The following is a 13396-nucleotide window of genomic DNA, read 5'->3' as shown; positions in this document are numbered from 1 at the left end:
TTATTGCCCTTTAGAGCTGAAATTCCTTACCTCTTTGATGTAAACAAAAATAAACAGAATATTCTATTGACGTTTCCCTGCAAATTTTCCATGGGTACACAGTAACACACGCTCTGAAAATACACAGTGTAAAAGGGGGAGTGGGAGCACCACAGGGTTAAAACCCAAAAAGTCTGTCTGCAGAACAGTTACAGTTAAGAGATCTTGGAATCAAATTAATTAAATCTTCTATAATAAAGTACTCAGATGCACAAAAGCACATTATGTAATTATGACATGTTAAATATTATTTTATATGTATTTCACATATTTTCAGTCCAGAATAGCTTTCAGTGAGAACAGCTTCTTTTACTGAAATAATCAAGAAGCAATCTCTGGTTTAGTCTATTACAGCCTCCATATATGCCTGAGCAACATCCATCCTTGTTTTACTTTTTTTTTTACCCAACTGTCCAATGTGGCTGCACCAAAAAGTGCACATCCCTCTTCCTCAGATTTTTTTTTTCCTCCCATTGAAAATCCCCCTTCTCCAACACTCCCTGTCCCCCAACCTACACCCTCTCCCACTATATCGCGAGAGACTGATTGGGACAGCAGGCAGAGAAATATTCATATACCTGCAACAAGAGCAGTTGCAAAGCCCTTATGAATAAATAGATATTATATAATTCATCAATAAGTTTAGCATCAACAGGGGACAGCTAGACGGAGAGGAATGAATATTAATCTGAATACTGGCAGACACACTGCCTGCTTAGCAATACAGCCAGCTAGCTGACCAGCAGCTCAAACTTGATAATTTATTAGCAGTGCTGGGTTAGCTAGTTAGCACCAGGCTAGTTCGATATACAGTTGTAGTTCATGTTTTTCGGATTTCACCCACGCCAGCGAACAAATTGCGTGTTTTGTGCAAAAAGGTGAGTTATTTTGACATCTTGTGTCTATTGCATGAGATCGTTAGCAAAGTAGCCAGCGTTTTCATGAGCTAAAGTTAACTGGCTAGCCCGAGTTAGCTTGGTGTGTTGACATTATCAGCGTGAGAGCGTATTGTGACAATTAAACTTCTCCCAGTCAGCTAGTAAGGGGAAGCGCGTTGTTAGGCCTTTTATGAATTTCCTTATCGCTTAATTTTATTGTAGCTACAATTGACAAGCGTTTACGCTTGGTGTGTTTTTCTTTACAGCTAACTGCACCGGCCTCGCGTTACACACTGGCCTGAAGATGGTGAGTTATCACTGGAGCTTATGAGCATCATTACAACATCTTCCGCTTATGTAAATCGTCTTTACTGGTTTCACATCAATGTCTCGGTTCCAGTTAGTTTCGCTTCGAGAAGCTCCAGTTGTTGGTTGCATGCGGCTCTTAAAAATTGTAAATGAGAAATTAACGCTCAGCAAGTTCTTAAGATATCAGGTGTATTGGGTCTCACAGCTCAAAGCAAAAACAACGCTTTCAATCAACATCGTTCACGCATGCCGCTTAAAGCGTATACATTTCTCTTCTGCAGCATTGGAAGTGCTGCAAAGATTGGGCTTAGACTTATAATGTTCACGAAATGCTTAGTAGTGATTGTGAGAAGCCAATTTCCCTTTTGTGACGTTTCTAGGAAACGTGCTAAATAAATAAAACGGAATCCTTAAACATCTTGGTCTGCCTTTCCTAATCCTTGGCCCAAGTTGATCGTAGCTGCATTGATTGACAGTGGTCCTAAGGTCAACTTTGGCTCATGATGCTTTTGTGAAACGTTGCCCCGTTAGATAATGCATTAACAACATTGTAATGTACATTTGCGTACAACTGCAGAATATAAATGAGCACATTTCGTTTGTTGACAATTTCAGTTTATAATTTATTGCACACGCTTTGTGTTTTATAGATAAATAGAAAGATGCATTTTAAACCTGTATGCCTGTGGAATGCAAAAAGTCAGGCAGAAAGATAGCCTTAGTTTGCATTATTTTTCTGTCCTCCCATATATCTCCTCATTCAGGTTTGTAACCCCATGTTGACGACTTTTACTTTTTGTTGAACAATCCCTTCAACTGTAATGTTGTTAAAATTAGTTTTACATATTTTTTGTTAAGATCACATTGTTGTTATTACTAATTATCTTATTTTTTGTGGTTGAAAACAATGTCGATGTATCTGTTTCTCTCTTTATTTGACATGTAGGTCACAAATCCCTACCACAGGATCCGCGCAGAGCCTTAAACCAGAGATCACCTGAGAACTACCTTCAGCTCATCCTGCTGCTCATGACATAATTCAGTGTTACGCCCCATACGCACGTTTACACATTTTGTCTAGAATGTGAACTGTTTTAGTCAAATCCTTTTTTTTAAATGGGGGACAACAACTATCATTTATTTTTTCGGTCAGGTTTTTCAAATTCATGTATACTGTAAAAGCGTAGCCTGATGAGCAGATCGAGCACCCCCCACGCGTATGTTGTTCTCAACGATCCTGACATCTTTGAGGATCGGCTGGTCTTAAATTGATCACTTGTTAGTCATGAACGGCTCCCTCTTAACCCCGCCCAGTCCACGGGCCGCAGCTAATTCGTCTCCCCTTCCGCCCTTCCCGTCTCCATCGCCTTCCCCTCCATCTCCGTCACTGCTGCCCCTCTCCACAAGACCCCCGCCCTTGCCTCCTCCAACACCTGCCACTCAGCCCTTGTCATCGCTGTCCGACACACCCACACCATCTCCGTCTCCCTGCCTTAGCTGGACCGAGTTCTGTGAGCTCCATGCCCGAGTAGCCGCTGGTGACTTTGCCCGGCATTTCCGGGCCTTCCTGCAGGAGAACCCTCATTACTCTCCTGACTCGGCAGCTGCCTTTTGCCGCCGCTTTACAGACAGATTCGTCCGACATTTCGAGAGCGAGCTGGAAGGGACCGGTGTTGGTAGGGAAGGAGCGGTGAGCTGGGTTGCCCAGTCTGACGTTACGTCGCTGGAGGAGGATGCAGCATCTCCGTCCCTGCTGCCGGCAGAAGCCTCCACTCCATGCCTGCCTACTCACACGCGAGCTACGCCCAAACCGGTCTTAACCCAGGAGGGCCGCGGCTCCGAGCGATTACAGAGTGCCGGAACATTTCAGGACTCGTATGCTCATACTCAGATCCTCCCACCGTCCTCCTCTTCATCATGCTCTTCCTCTATGGGCGGGAATAACGGGCGGAGGGAGGACAGGGGAATAGCGGTCAAACATAACCAGCCTGGATACAAAGACCTGGAGGAAGAGGAAGACAGCTGGGCGGGGCCTGTCGCCGGAGAGGAGGTGGAGACGGATGTAGTAGCACGGGACAATGAGGTTGAGGGTGAAACGACCTCAGAAAGAGCCGATCTCAGCCAGACTCTGACACCAGCAAACTCTGCGTCAAAAGGCAATGGGACGCCCATCGGGGGTCACTCCAAGAATAAACTGAAAAAGCGGTTCTCTTTGCGGAGCGTGGGCCGCAGCGTCAGAGGGAGCGTGCGGGGCATCTTGCACTGGCGCAGCTCCTCCAGTGACTCTCCTCAGAACTGCAGCTCGGGCAATTCCACCCCGCTTCCTTCCAGTTACAGCTACACTACAGGCCTGCAAGACGGCAAGAGGAACTCTGGCTCGCAGGGCGTTCCTACATCTCTCCCTGTCTCTCTCTCCCTTCCCCTCTCTCTCCCTCACTCGTCGTCCTCTTCGCTGCCCCCGTCATCCTCCAGCAGCGCCACCTCCCTCTCGCTCTCCGAGGCCCGTGACTGGCGGAGGAGCAACGGCGAAGGGGAGAAGGAGAAGTGGAGTCACCGGTTGGAGAAACTGCGACTGTCTCGCTCCCCACCTCCGACTCTGTCCGCAACAGCTCCACCCTCCTCGGCCGTGTCGCCCTTGGGGTTACCGCCGAGCAGCATCGGTGCCCCGAGGAAGATGGGCAGGCTGGTACGGGAGGGAGGCGTGACCGTGTGCTCGTCTTCGGATGAGTTTGCTAGCACTCATGGTTTCCCGGGGTTTTCCTTTGGACTGCTGCACCACGGCATGGACAGCGCCGCGTCAGGACATCCCACGGTCATGGGAGGAGCTGCGGGCGGAAGGGGCATGCGTTGGCACAAGTGCCGTCTAGTTCTGAAAGAACGAGATAAGGACGGTGGGGACGGGGGGCTGGAGTATTTCCTGGAGTTTTACATCCCACCTAAGGTGAATGAGATGACTTCTGCTCTTATGTTAGTTGTGTAGAAGTTTCTATTTACATACAGTTTTATATTTAATATTCAGCATATTTGATTTGGTGCCCTAGAAACATTTCTTCTTATTATCAATGTTAAAAACAGTTGTGCTGCTTAATATTTTTGTTGGAACTGTGAGGCTTTTCTTTACGATTCTTTGAATAGAAAGTTTGACAGAAAAGCTGTTAGTATAATTCTTTTGTAATATTATAAATACCATTGCTATCGCTTTTAAAACGTTCAATGCAGCCCAGCCCTGCTGAATAAAATGATAAATATGTATAAAAAAATGTTAAAAAGTATGTACATTTCTGTAGTTATTTGTGTATAGTTTAAGTCATAAATCATTTATATGTTGCAATGCCTTCAAATACTTCTAGTCCTCCAAGCCCAGACTGACTGTCCCATGCTGCTCTATTGTTGATGTGAGGAGCACTACAGCCATAGAGGTGCCAGACAAAGAGAACACCTTCCTTCTACAGGTATGTCAGCACACCTCTATTTGTGTCTGTAGTAGTTAGTCAAATCTGCAATAAGGATGTGAGATTTGTGCCTTAAAGTTGCAGTCTGTAACTTTTTAGTGTTTCAAATTTACAAATTGTAATAAGCGAGTACACCATGAATCCATTTCCCAAAAACTGTTTTTTTCACGACGGTGCACCTATAATAAGTGTTTATATTCAGACTGGTTTCGGTAGGTAGGACTACCACCACTAAGTATATTTTTATACAAATATAATAGAAATCTCATTTCTTCATATTCAAAAGTGTGATTGTGTGTCATATTTGCATCCTGTGTTGTAACACCCTTCTAAGAGTCATGTCATTAGAAAATAAACATATTAGCACATCTGATCTGTTTGTGTTTTTCTCAGTTGGAAGGTCAGGTGCAGTACGTGATCGAGACCAGAGATGCGGTTCAGATGAGAGCTTGGCTTAGTGACATCAGAAACGCCATTTGTTTAAGGTAAGATTTTATCTTATTAAAAAGGTTAGATCACAATGTATATTGAAAGGCTATATTCTTAGTAGTTCGCTTGCATATATGGCAATCAATGCACTCGGCTCTTCTCATCAGTGAGCAAGAGGATGTTGAGGGAGTGTGCGGCAGTGCCCTCACCGACCTCAGCAGTACGCCAGAATTCAACGACCGCCTGTCTCAAGGTAAGTGTGTGCAGATGATGTCACCACGATGTGGTCAGCTGCATTCAGGACAGTATGTGTAATGGGACTTGTGCTTGCGTGATGTTTGCCAGTGCTAAAAATCAACCCACAAAATTCCAGCTGCTTAAATAGAGAGGAGTAATTTTGTGATTGGCAAGCCTAATAAAATATATGATTGTGAATTAAAGTGTTTATATTTAGCTTACTAATATTTATCAGTGACTGTGGATGGTGTTTTTTATGTATTTTCACTGTAGTGTGCTATGGTGGAGTTGGTGGTTCTCCTCAGCTGGAGCCCCTCCCTCCTGAGTTGCCACCCCGTGCCCCTCTTGATGAATCGGACAGTCGACTGCTTGGTGGGGGCGGAGCCAGTCTTGGCACACCTTTTGCAGAAACCCCTGATGCCACAGGTGCTGTGCTATGTTATCCTAATACTGATTATATATTTTTTAAAACACATAATGATTGAATAGGGCACAGAAGTCAACGTTTCAATCCCGGGTGCTTATTTAATTAATGCACAAAACACCAATATCCAGCAATAAAGCAATTCAACTAAACACAATTCCCATCCCGTGTGTTAAACAAAATCACTTTTTAAGAACAAAGATGTTTTAGCCATTGTGAAAGCCGTTGTTACTATTTCATTAAAGTCAAAATGAAATAAAAATTTATTTAATAAATGTATTTTCTAAATGCATTTATTTGATGCTATTCTGATCTTGTTCATTTGTGCATATTTTTGTTGACTTTGTATTTCTTAATTAAAATAACTGGATCCTCAGATGAAATATCAGACTTCTCCTGGATGTACATCACAATACAGAAGGAATTATCTTTCACAACTTTGGTTTTATTGTGATTTTAAGTAAATATAGATGCAGTGATATTGATCTCACTTTGTTTTCTCTGAACAAATTATTTAGTAACTATTTTTATATGGGTTTGCAAAATACGGGTAAGAACACTATATGACTTGAAATATTGGGACACACCGCCTAATTACTCAATCTATGTGTTTTAATCAGACCTAAACATTTGTGGAAAAAATGGGTCGTTCTGAAGAGCTAAGTGAATTCAAGCGTGGTACCATGATGGGAAGTTCATTAAAATTTCTATGCTGTTAGCAAGCGGAGCATTTAGGTACAGCGGTAAGAAGTCGTAGAGTGGGGTCATCGGGTGCAGAGGCGCATGGTTTGTAGAAGTGTCCAATGATTCAATAGCTGACAGTTCCAAACCTCCACTGGCATTAATATTAGCATAAAAACTGAGATTGCAAGCCAGGCCTCCTGGTCCAACATCAGTGCATGGTCTCACAAATGTCCTACTGCATAAATAGACAAAAAGCTGGTATAGCTACAAAAAAAAAAGGGGAAACAACTACATTTCTATATGTTTAGTCCCTGTTGGTGTAATGGTCAGGTATCCCAATAATTATTAAAGGTGTATATATATATATAGAATGCAATCCCAGCTACTGACATTAGCTCAGAGATTTCATTTGCTCCTTGTTTTCCACAGGGTCGTTCCTGTTCTCCGAAGGCTCTGTTTCAGAGACGGTGGAACATCCTCTGAGTGAGTGTCAGTGGTTCCATGGCACACTCTCCCGTCTTAAAGCAGCCCAGCTGGTGCTGGCGGGGGGCATGGCCAGCCATGGAGTGTTCCTCGTGAGGCAGAGTGAGACACGGCGCGGGGAGTATGTCCTCACCTTCAACTTCCAGGGCAAAGCAAAGGTACATTTATTCACAAAACCGTTTAAAAGTTTGAAGTCGGTAAGTTTTGTTGAGGTTTTTTTGCTCACCAGTACTGCATTTATTTATTTAAAATGATATTAGAAGAAAAAAAATCATATATATGAAGTTGTTACTTCCACACTTTTGAGTGGCAGTGTACATCTTTATTAGTATGCGTTTGTCTCAAAACCACTTACCTCTTTCTTCTGCTCTGGCACCTTCCTCTCAGCACTTGCGTCTTTCCCTGAACGAGGATGGACAGTGTCGTGTGCAGCATCTCTGGTTCCAGTCCATTTTTGACATGCTGGAGCATTTCCGTGTGCACCCCATTCCCCTTGAGTCTGGGGGTGCCTCTGATGTCACCCTCATCAGCTTTGTGGGGGCCACGAATGTCCGGCAACCAGGTACGGAAAGCTGGGCTCAACTTCAAGGCGTGAGGGTTTACACCAGAGCACAGATAAGAAGGAAATACTGCAATTTTAGATGCCAGATCATTTGTGAGTGCGCAGACAGGTTAAGTGATCTCCCCCAGAACAGCTGAATGGTTAAAAAATGGATATAAATACACTGACTATATCTGACTTGTTCAAATGTTACAAATATTTAAAGGCTTATGAACTGCCTTTTTTATTTTGTACTATTTTCTGAGGTCCATTTATAATGTTAGCAAAATGTAATAATATTATCATACATCAAAAAACACAATTTAGAAGTAAATTAGAGGTAATGTTTTCTGGTCTGTTTTCAAATAAAAACAAATATTTGTTTATATAGCACAAATAAAAACAGTTGACACTATTTTGCTGTACAAAAAGTCAAAGGATTAATAAAGAGAGAGACAAGCATAATAAAAAAAAGAGACAGCAAAGCAATGATACAGGGAGTTTACATCAAACACACTACTGAGAAAATTTTACTTTAAAAATCAACAGTTGTAAGCCTGAGAGAAATAGTATGTTTTTAACTTGAAACTTCATTAAAAATTACTTGGGACTGCACAGCATCTTTTTATATCCTAAGAATCTTTATCATTTGGCTTCTTCATAGACCTGTGTTTGCCTCTCGTTACTCTACTCTAATCGGTGGGCGGGGCTAAACAGGCAGCGCTGTAGAAGCAGGCGCTGATCTTCTTCATAGGCAGTGTTTATCCACACTATTACATCAAACAGCGGCACGTTCCATTGTTGTTTTGGCAAACTGGCTTCAATGTAAGCTGTTTTGGACTAACAAAGTTTTGAATTCTGAAACTTGCAGGATGTTTTTACAGTACCTTATCTTATCTGTCGAAAGATCAAGGGAATTAGGGAGTTCTCAGTACATGACCTCTTCAATTCTAGTTATAGTTCAGTTTCATTTTAAAATTTTCATTATATTTCCTATTTTGAAATTGGTATGTTTGTTGAATAACCATCACCCTTTTTTTTTTTGTGACTGGAGTATCCATACTACTGGTAAACAAATATAGGAAATATTAGTTTATTTGACTCATTTATATTTTATATGCTGGGTTTTATAAGGGGGTTTTAATTTTATAACAATGCAATTTTTTTAAAGCAATTGTTGTTAGCATTTGTATAAATTTCACAGTTTAATCATTTTTTAAAGCTGATTAAAACTGATTTGAAATACAAATCTCCAATGGAGTAGCCATTTTCAATAGAGAAAGACCTTTTTTTTAAAGGTTATTCATTTATAAATTATACCCAGATTATATATTTTGCAAAGGTCCAATCATTTGCATTCTTGGTATAGTGAAATTCAATTATTATTATTGATACTCAAGGAGGGAAATATCCACAACAAATGAATGAGACTGGACCTTCACACCACACGTGACATAACTATCCATAGACTATGTCTCAAGTTGTTTTACTTTTGAATTATTATATCATATGTTCGCATTTTCTGTGCATTTTATATCATTTCAGAAATATTGATTGTTCTTGTGAGTTTGAGTAATATGATTGCATCAACTATGACAAAGTGATGCAATTAATCACGTTATTTCAGGTTATTATCAGTTTACAGCACTAATAAAGACATAAATGTTCAAATAAACAGCTGTTTTGGGGGAGATCCTGCTGGTCCCATAAAAGAAAAAAAACAAGACTTATTTCTTACAAGGCGTCTTCTGTCAGTTTGATTGTCTTGAATCCTGAGAAGATTTTAGTGACGCACACAGTCTTTGGCACCGAGCTTGTGTGTGTCATGTGAGTGGGATGAATCTGGAGAGTGATCATATGTGTATTTGTGTATGTGTGTGTATTCATAAACAACATGGCCACTGCATGAGTTGTTTGCACCTGTCACAGAGATATGACTAAATGTGGGATCACCCCGTGTGTGAGATCACTTCCTGTCACGGCATGCTTTTTAAAGGACACTTTATGCAAGCATCTGCTACGACTACTCGAGCACACACAGATCCATCGCTGCTGCCAGAGTCTGCCGTTGGCTGGCTGTGCATGGCTTTGCTTTTTGACAATGATTGTCTTTTAATTTGATTTTTGTGTGCTTGACCTGACATATTACCCCACTAAACTCCTCACCTTACTTACTATTTTCTCATCCTGTCCTCTATCCTGGATTTCCTTTTCAACACTAAACGCTAAATTTATACTTACATTTCAGTGCATCTTTTCTCCTATTCTTCTTCTACTATCTTCCATTCTTTTTTCTAACATGAATCTGTGTTCTTTCCATCACTATTGCCTTTCTTCATTTTGTTCTCCGGTCACATACTAATTCATACCGTACCTCGGTTCCTCTTCCTCCTCTCGTCCCGCTTCAGCCTCTGGCTTTCTCCATAGTGCATATCAGAGCTCTGATTGGCTGTTTCTGTTGTTGTTTGTCGTTGGGTCATCTTCGCAGGCCGGGAAAGGGCAGGCAGCCGCCCCACAGTCTGTGATGTCATCACCACGCGCCACCCCGACTCTCCATCAACCCCCATCTCTGACTGTGTGTAAGTGAGACCAGATTCAACAGAGAGAGATAGACAGAGAAGGTCTGAAAGGAGGAAATAAAATCATGCTGGTACATGGGGGTTAGCAAATGAAACGCATAAAAATATTAAAGGTACAGCGCCAAAAACGGCTCAAGGAAATGCTCGTCTGAACCTAAATGATTTTCTGTTTGAGTATATTTTAACATGCCCTTTAATCCTCTGATGGCAAAGCTGAATTTTCAGCATCATTGCTTCAGTCTTCAGTGTCACATGATCCTTCAGAAATGATTTACAGTAGTCAACATTTGAAGTGGATCAAAAAAGCTCATCAGAGTTGTCCTAAGACAGGAACGCATTTTGGTTTTAGATTTAGAACAGCTTTGATGGAAGGTTTTGATCCACTTCAAATGTCCACTACTGTAATATGCTGAAGCATTTTTTGAAATATTGAAAACGTATGTGCTGCTTTGTATTTTCGATGAAACTTTAAATCAGTTTGATGAATAGAAAATTCATAAGAACAGCATTTATTAGCTTTTAATTAAGATCTCTTCTTAAAACTATTCATTTCTTTAAAACAAGAAAAACCTTACAGATCCTGGACTTTAAACAGTAGTGCATTTCCTAGTGAGATAATATATTTAATAAGGAAAATATGTGGTGGGACTGGACAGAAACGCTACATTTTCCCAAATTATGCAAATATAAAAACATTCAGTTTTTTACATTTGCATAATAAAATGAGGAAGCTTTACTTAAGGACGTAAAAAGGGACCATTTTTTTAAATTTCACGGGAAACTGTGATAGTAGATGTAAGAGTAAATTGCGTGAGACACTTTGAGGGAAAGCGAGCTTGTTAGAAGAAGACAGAAAAAGAGTAGCGACAGGTCATCCGTTCACTTCAGTGCACATCTGTCTGCTTAACTTCCTCATTCACAGCTGGGTTTCAGTTGCACACATCCATCCTGAAATGTGTGTCTCAGGGTAACGCATTCATTTAACATGTGCTCACTATAACTAGTCTTTATTAAATGTCACACATTTGTAGACGGCGAGCTCTGTCTCCATATAAACGTGACTCAGGACGTTTCAGCGAGTCCCAATGCAATCAGTCGATGACTCTCTACGGCTGTTTAGTGGAGGCAGGGCGCAAACAGTCTGTGTGCAATGTGTTGACCGATTCCATTACTAGCATGTGTCATAGCTGAGAGATTCTCCTCAAACTTTGGATCTTCCTGTCATTACCCGTGCACGCTTTTAACTCTCGCCCCTCTCTCCTCCTCCTCTGCCGGTTCTCCTCTCTGTTGCTGTTCCCAGACTTGACCAGCAGACCCCGTAGTCCTCCTCAGCCGCCTCCTCCCCCTCTGCCCCCGGGACGCCCCCCGCCGCCGACCCCTCCGCAGGAGCGAGGGAGCGAGACGGAGGCCGCCGGAGGAGGCGGAGCGAGCAGCGGGGCAGAGGAGTGCGAGGAACGGGAGCGCGAGCCGCCTCTCCTCCAGCTGGAAGGGGTGGAGGGCGAGGAGCGGGAAGGAGGGCGAGCGAGAGCCATCGACAACCAGTACTCCTTCTTCTAAAAAGGGCAAAACAACGAGGTGCGATAGAGGAGGAAGACGAGAGCCCTTCACAATCAGTATTTTCAGTATTCTCCAGCGGAAGAACTGAGCTATTAACACTATTAAACATGAGCTTTCACCGTGCGAGAGAGAGATGGAGAGAAAGAGAGAGACGCCCAAACACATAAGCATATATGATACTGACGGTACTTTTCTTTTCTTTTTTTTTTTAAACACTAAGTAACGGTACTACACTAAATTGGAGTGGCGTTGGTCGGCTTTCACTAATTGGTTCTCCAGCGTTTTGTCAGTACGAAAGTTCCTCCTCTGGTGCTGCTGCATAGGAAGGTACTCCGCTGTCGGCCCGGCCTCTGAGCTGGTGGCGCGTTTTAGCAACTTATTTCTTAACTCATTACAGTGTCGGACTCGCTTATTGATTATTCAGATGTCTAGTATTCTTTGACCCTTCGCACTTATACGAAATAATTTTCTTTTTCCCCTTAGGTGAGAGGAAATTTTACTTGTTCAGAGATTGTTACCCACCAGCACTCTTGTTGTTGTCGTTATTATTATTACTACTACTACTATTATTATTATTATTATTATTACTGGAGCTTTTTAAGTTGTTTTCTTTCGTTCTGCCACTGACAAACTGCGAATGTCACAAAGTAATAACTTTTTATCCTGTTCATTTCAATTGTACTGATTTTGCTAGTTCGGTAGCAGGCATTGCCTCTGGCTTAACAACGTCCGGTTTTGCCAAAAACAAGCGAGCCCAGTCCTCTGAAGTCCAGTAGTGTTACTTCTTAAGGTTAATCAGCATATTAAACATCTCCATAGACTCCATTATTACCTCAGAGTCCTGATCTGTCACCCAGCTCCTCTGCTCTCCCTCTCTTTCTCCCTCTCTGTCTTCACATCCTACCCTTCCTTTTAGCTTTACGCTCTTTGGGTTTATTGTTGCATTTATTTCAAAAGCTAGAGTCCAGAGGAGGGAGAGAGAATGTCCTTTGGTTTAAAAGAGAAATTGTTATTGAATACGAAAATGATAATAACTGATGATGATGATAATAATTAGAATTTTAATAATTGTCCAAATAATAGTATTATTTTTTTGTTTGTTTCAAAATGCCTTTATTTTTGTTGTTGACTATATGAACGCATAATATTTGTTCTCCAAAATCTTTCTGGTTCTAATTTTTTGTGCCTTTTATATCTCTTCTGATCTCAATCTGTCTCCTTCAAACTTCACTTCGGTTCCACAGATTTCAGGAAAACTTTTGAAAAGGAAAAAAAAAAAAAAAAAGATAAAGAGCCCCTTTCTTCTTGTGCCTTTTCGTGTTGTTAACTGTCATTTCCTCTCGTTTTGTGCCAGTCATTCTTGATTTTGTGCCTCAATCAGTCTTTTTGCGGTGTCTGCCATCCAGTTCAGTGCCTGCATTGGTATTTTCCTGTTTTGTTTCTCCGGTTCTGTCTCAGCCTTTTCAGTTGTTCTCTTCTCGATCCTACAGATCATTTAGTATGATTTGTTTTCTCTCCATTTGCCCTGTGCTCCTCCCTTTCCCCCCTTAATTTAAACCTCTTATTGTGCCTTCTCTCTCTTTTCTCTTCTCTCTCTGTCTGTCTGTGCTGGGACCGTGTGTTAAGGTGGACAATGTTGCCCACTCTGTGTAATTAGAGTTTCAGGTACTACATTGAATTAAATGATGATGATATGATATAATATAATTATACTGAAACAATTTGTCTGAGTTGTGTTTGTGTGTAGATTAGATAGATAGATAGATAGATAGATAGATAGATAG

The 13396-nt window shown here is 41.6% G+C and overlaps 1 protein-coding gene across 3 annotated transcripts; it reads left to right on the top strand.

Moving 5' to 3' along the window:
- Positions 1–551: 551 nt before the first annotated feature.
- On the top strand, positions 552–13333 carry sh2b1 (SH2B adaptor protein 1). Of its 3 annotated transcripts, XM_043235647.1 has the most exons (11): positions 553–917; positions 1184–1224; positions 2173–4167; positions 4577–4678; positions 5072–5163; positions 5275–5360; positions 5618–5770; positions 6882–7093; positions 7323–7497; positions 9965–10055; positions 11356–11502. In XM_043235647.1, the coding sequence occupies exons 3-11, from the start codon at positions 2512–2514 to the stop codon at positions 11375–11377; spliced, it is 2589 nt and encodes an 862-aa protein (XP_043091582.1). In that variant the 5' UTR covers positions 553–917; positions 1184–1224; positions 2173–2511; the 3' UTR covers positions 11378–11502. The 3 variants fall into 3 exon arrangements, with proteins under 3 accessions (XP_043091579.1, XP_043091581.1, XP_043091582.1); XM_043235644.1 differs by lacking the exon at positions 9965–10055 and having other exon boundaries at positions 552–917; positions 11356–13333; XM_043235646.1 differs by lacking the exons at positions 1184–1224; positions 9965–10055 and having other exon boundaries at positions 552–917; positions 11356–13333.
- The last annotated feature ends 63 nt before the right edge of the window (positions 13334–13396 follow it).

Source organism: Puntigrus tetrazona, chromosome 3, assembly GCF_018831695.1.
Source record: "Puntigrus tetrazona isolate hp1 chromosome 3, ASM1883169v1, whole genome shotgun sequence".
Classification (NCBI taxonomy): domain Eukaryota; kingdom Metazoa; phylum Chordata; class Actinopteri; order Cypriniformes; family Cyprinidae; genus Puntigrus; species Puntigrus tetrazona.
Note: the sequence above shows the minus strand (reverse complement) of the source record. Positions and strands in the feature narration are given on the sequence as shown.

What these genes read in the sequence shown, in the direction of transcription:
- sh2b1 (XM_043235646.1), top strand. Translation starts at nt 2,512, where the DNA reads ATGAACGGCTCCCTCTTAACCCCGCCCAGTCCACGGGCCGCAGCTAAT. An exon ending in CAACGACCGCCTGTCTCAAG is followed by an intron (nt 5,361 to 5,617) that starts GTAAGTGTGTGC and finishes TTTTCACTGTAG; the next exon opens with TGTGCTATGGTGGAGTTGGT. An exon ending in ACTTCCAGGGCAAAGCAAAG is followed by an intron (nt 7,094 to 7,322) that starts GTACATTTATTC and finishes CCTTCCTCTCAG; the next exon opens with CACTTGCGTCTTTCCCTGAA.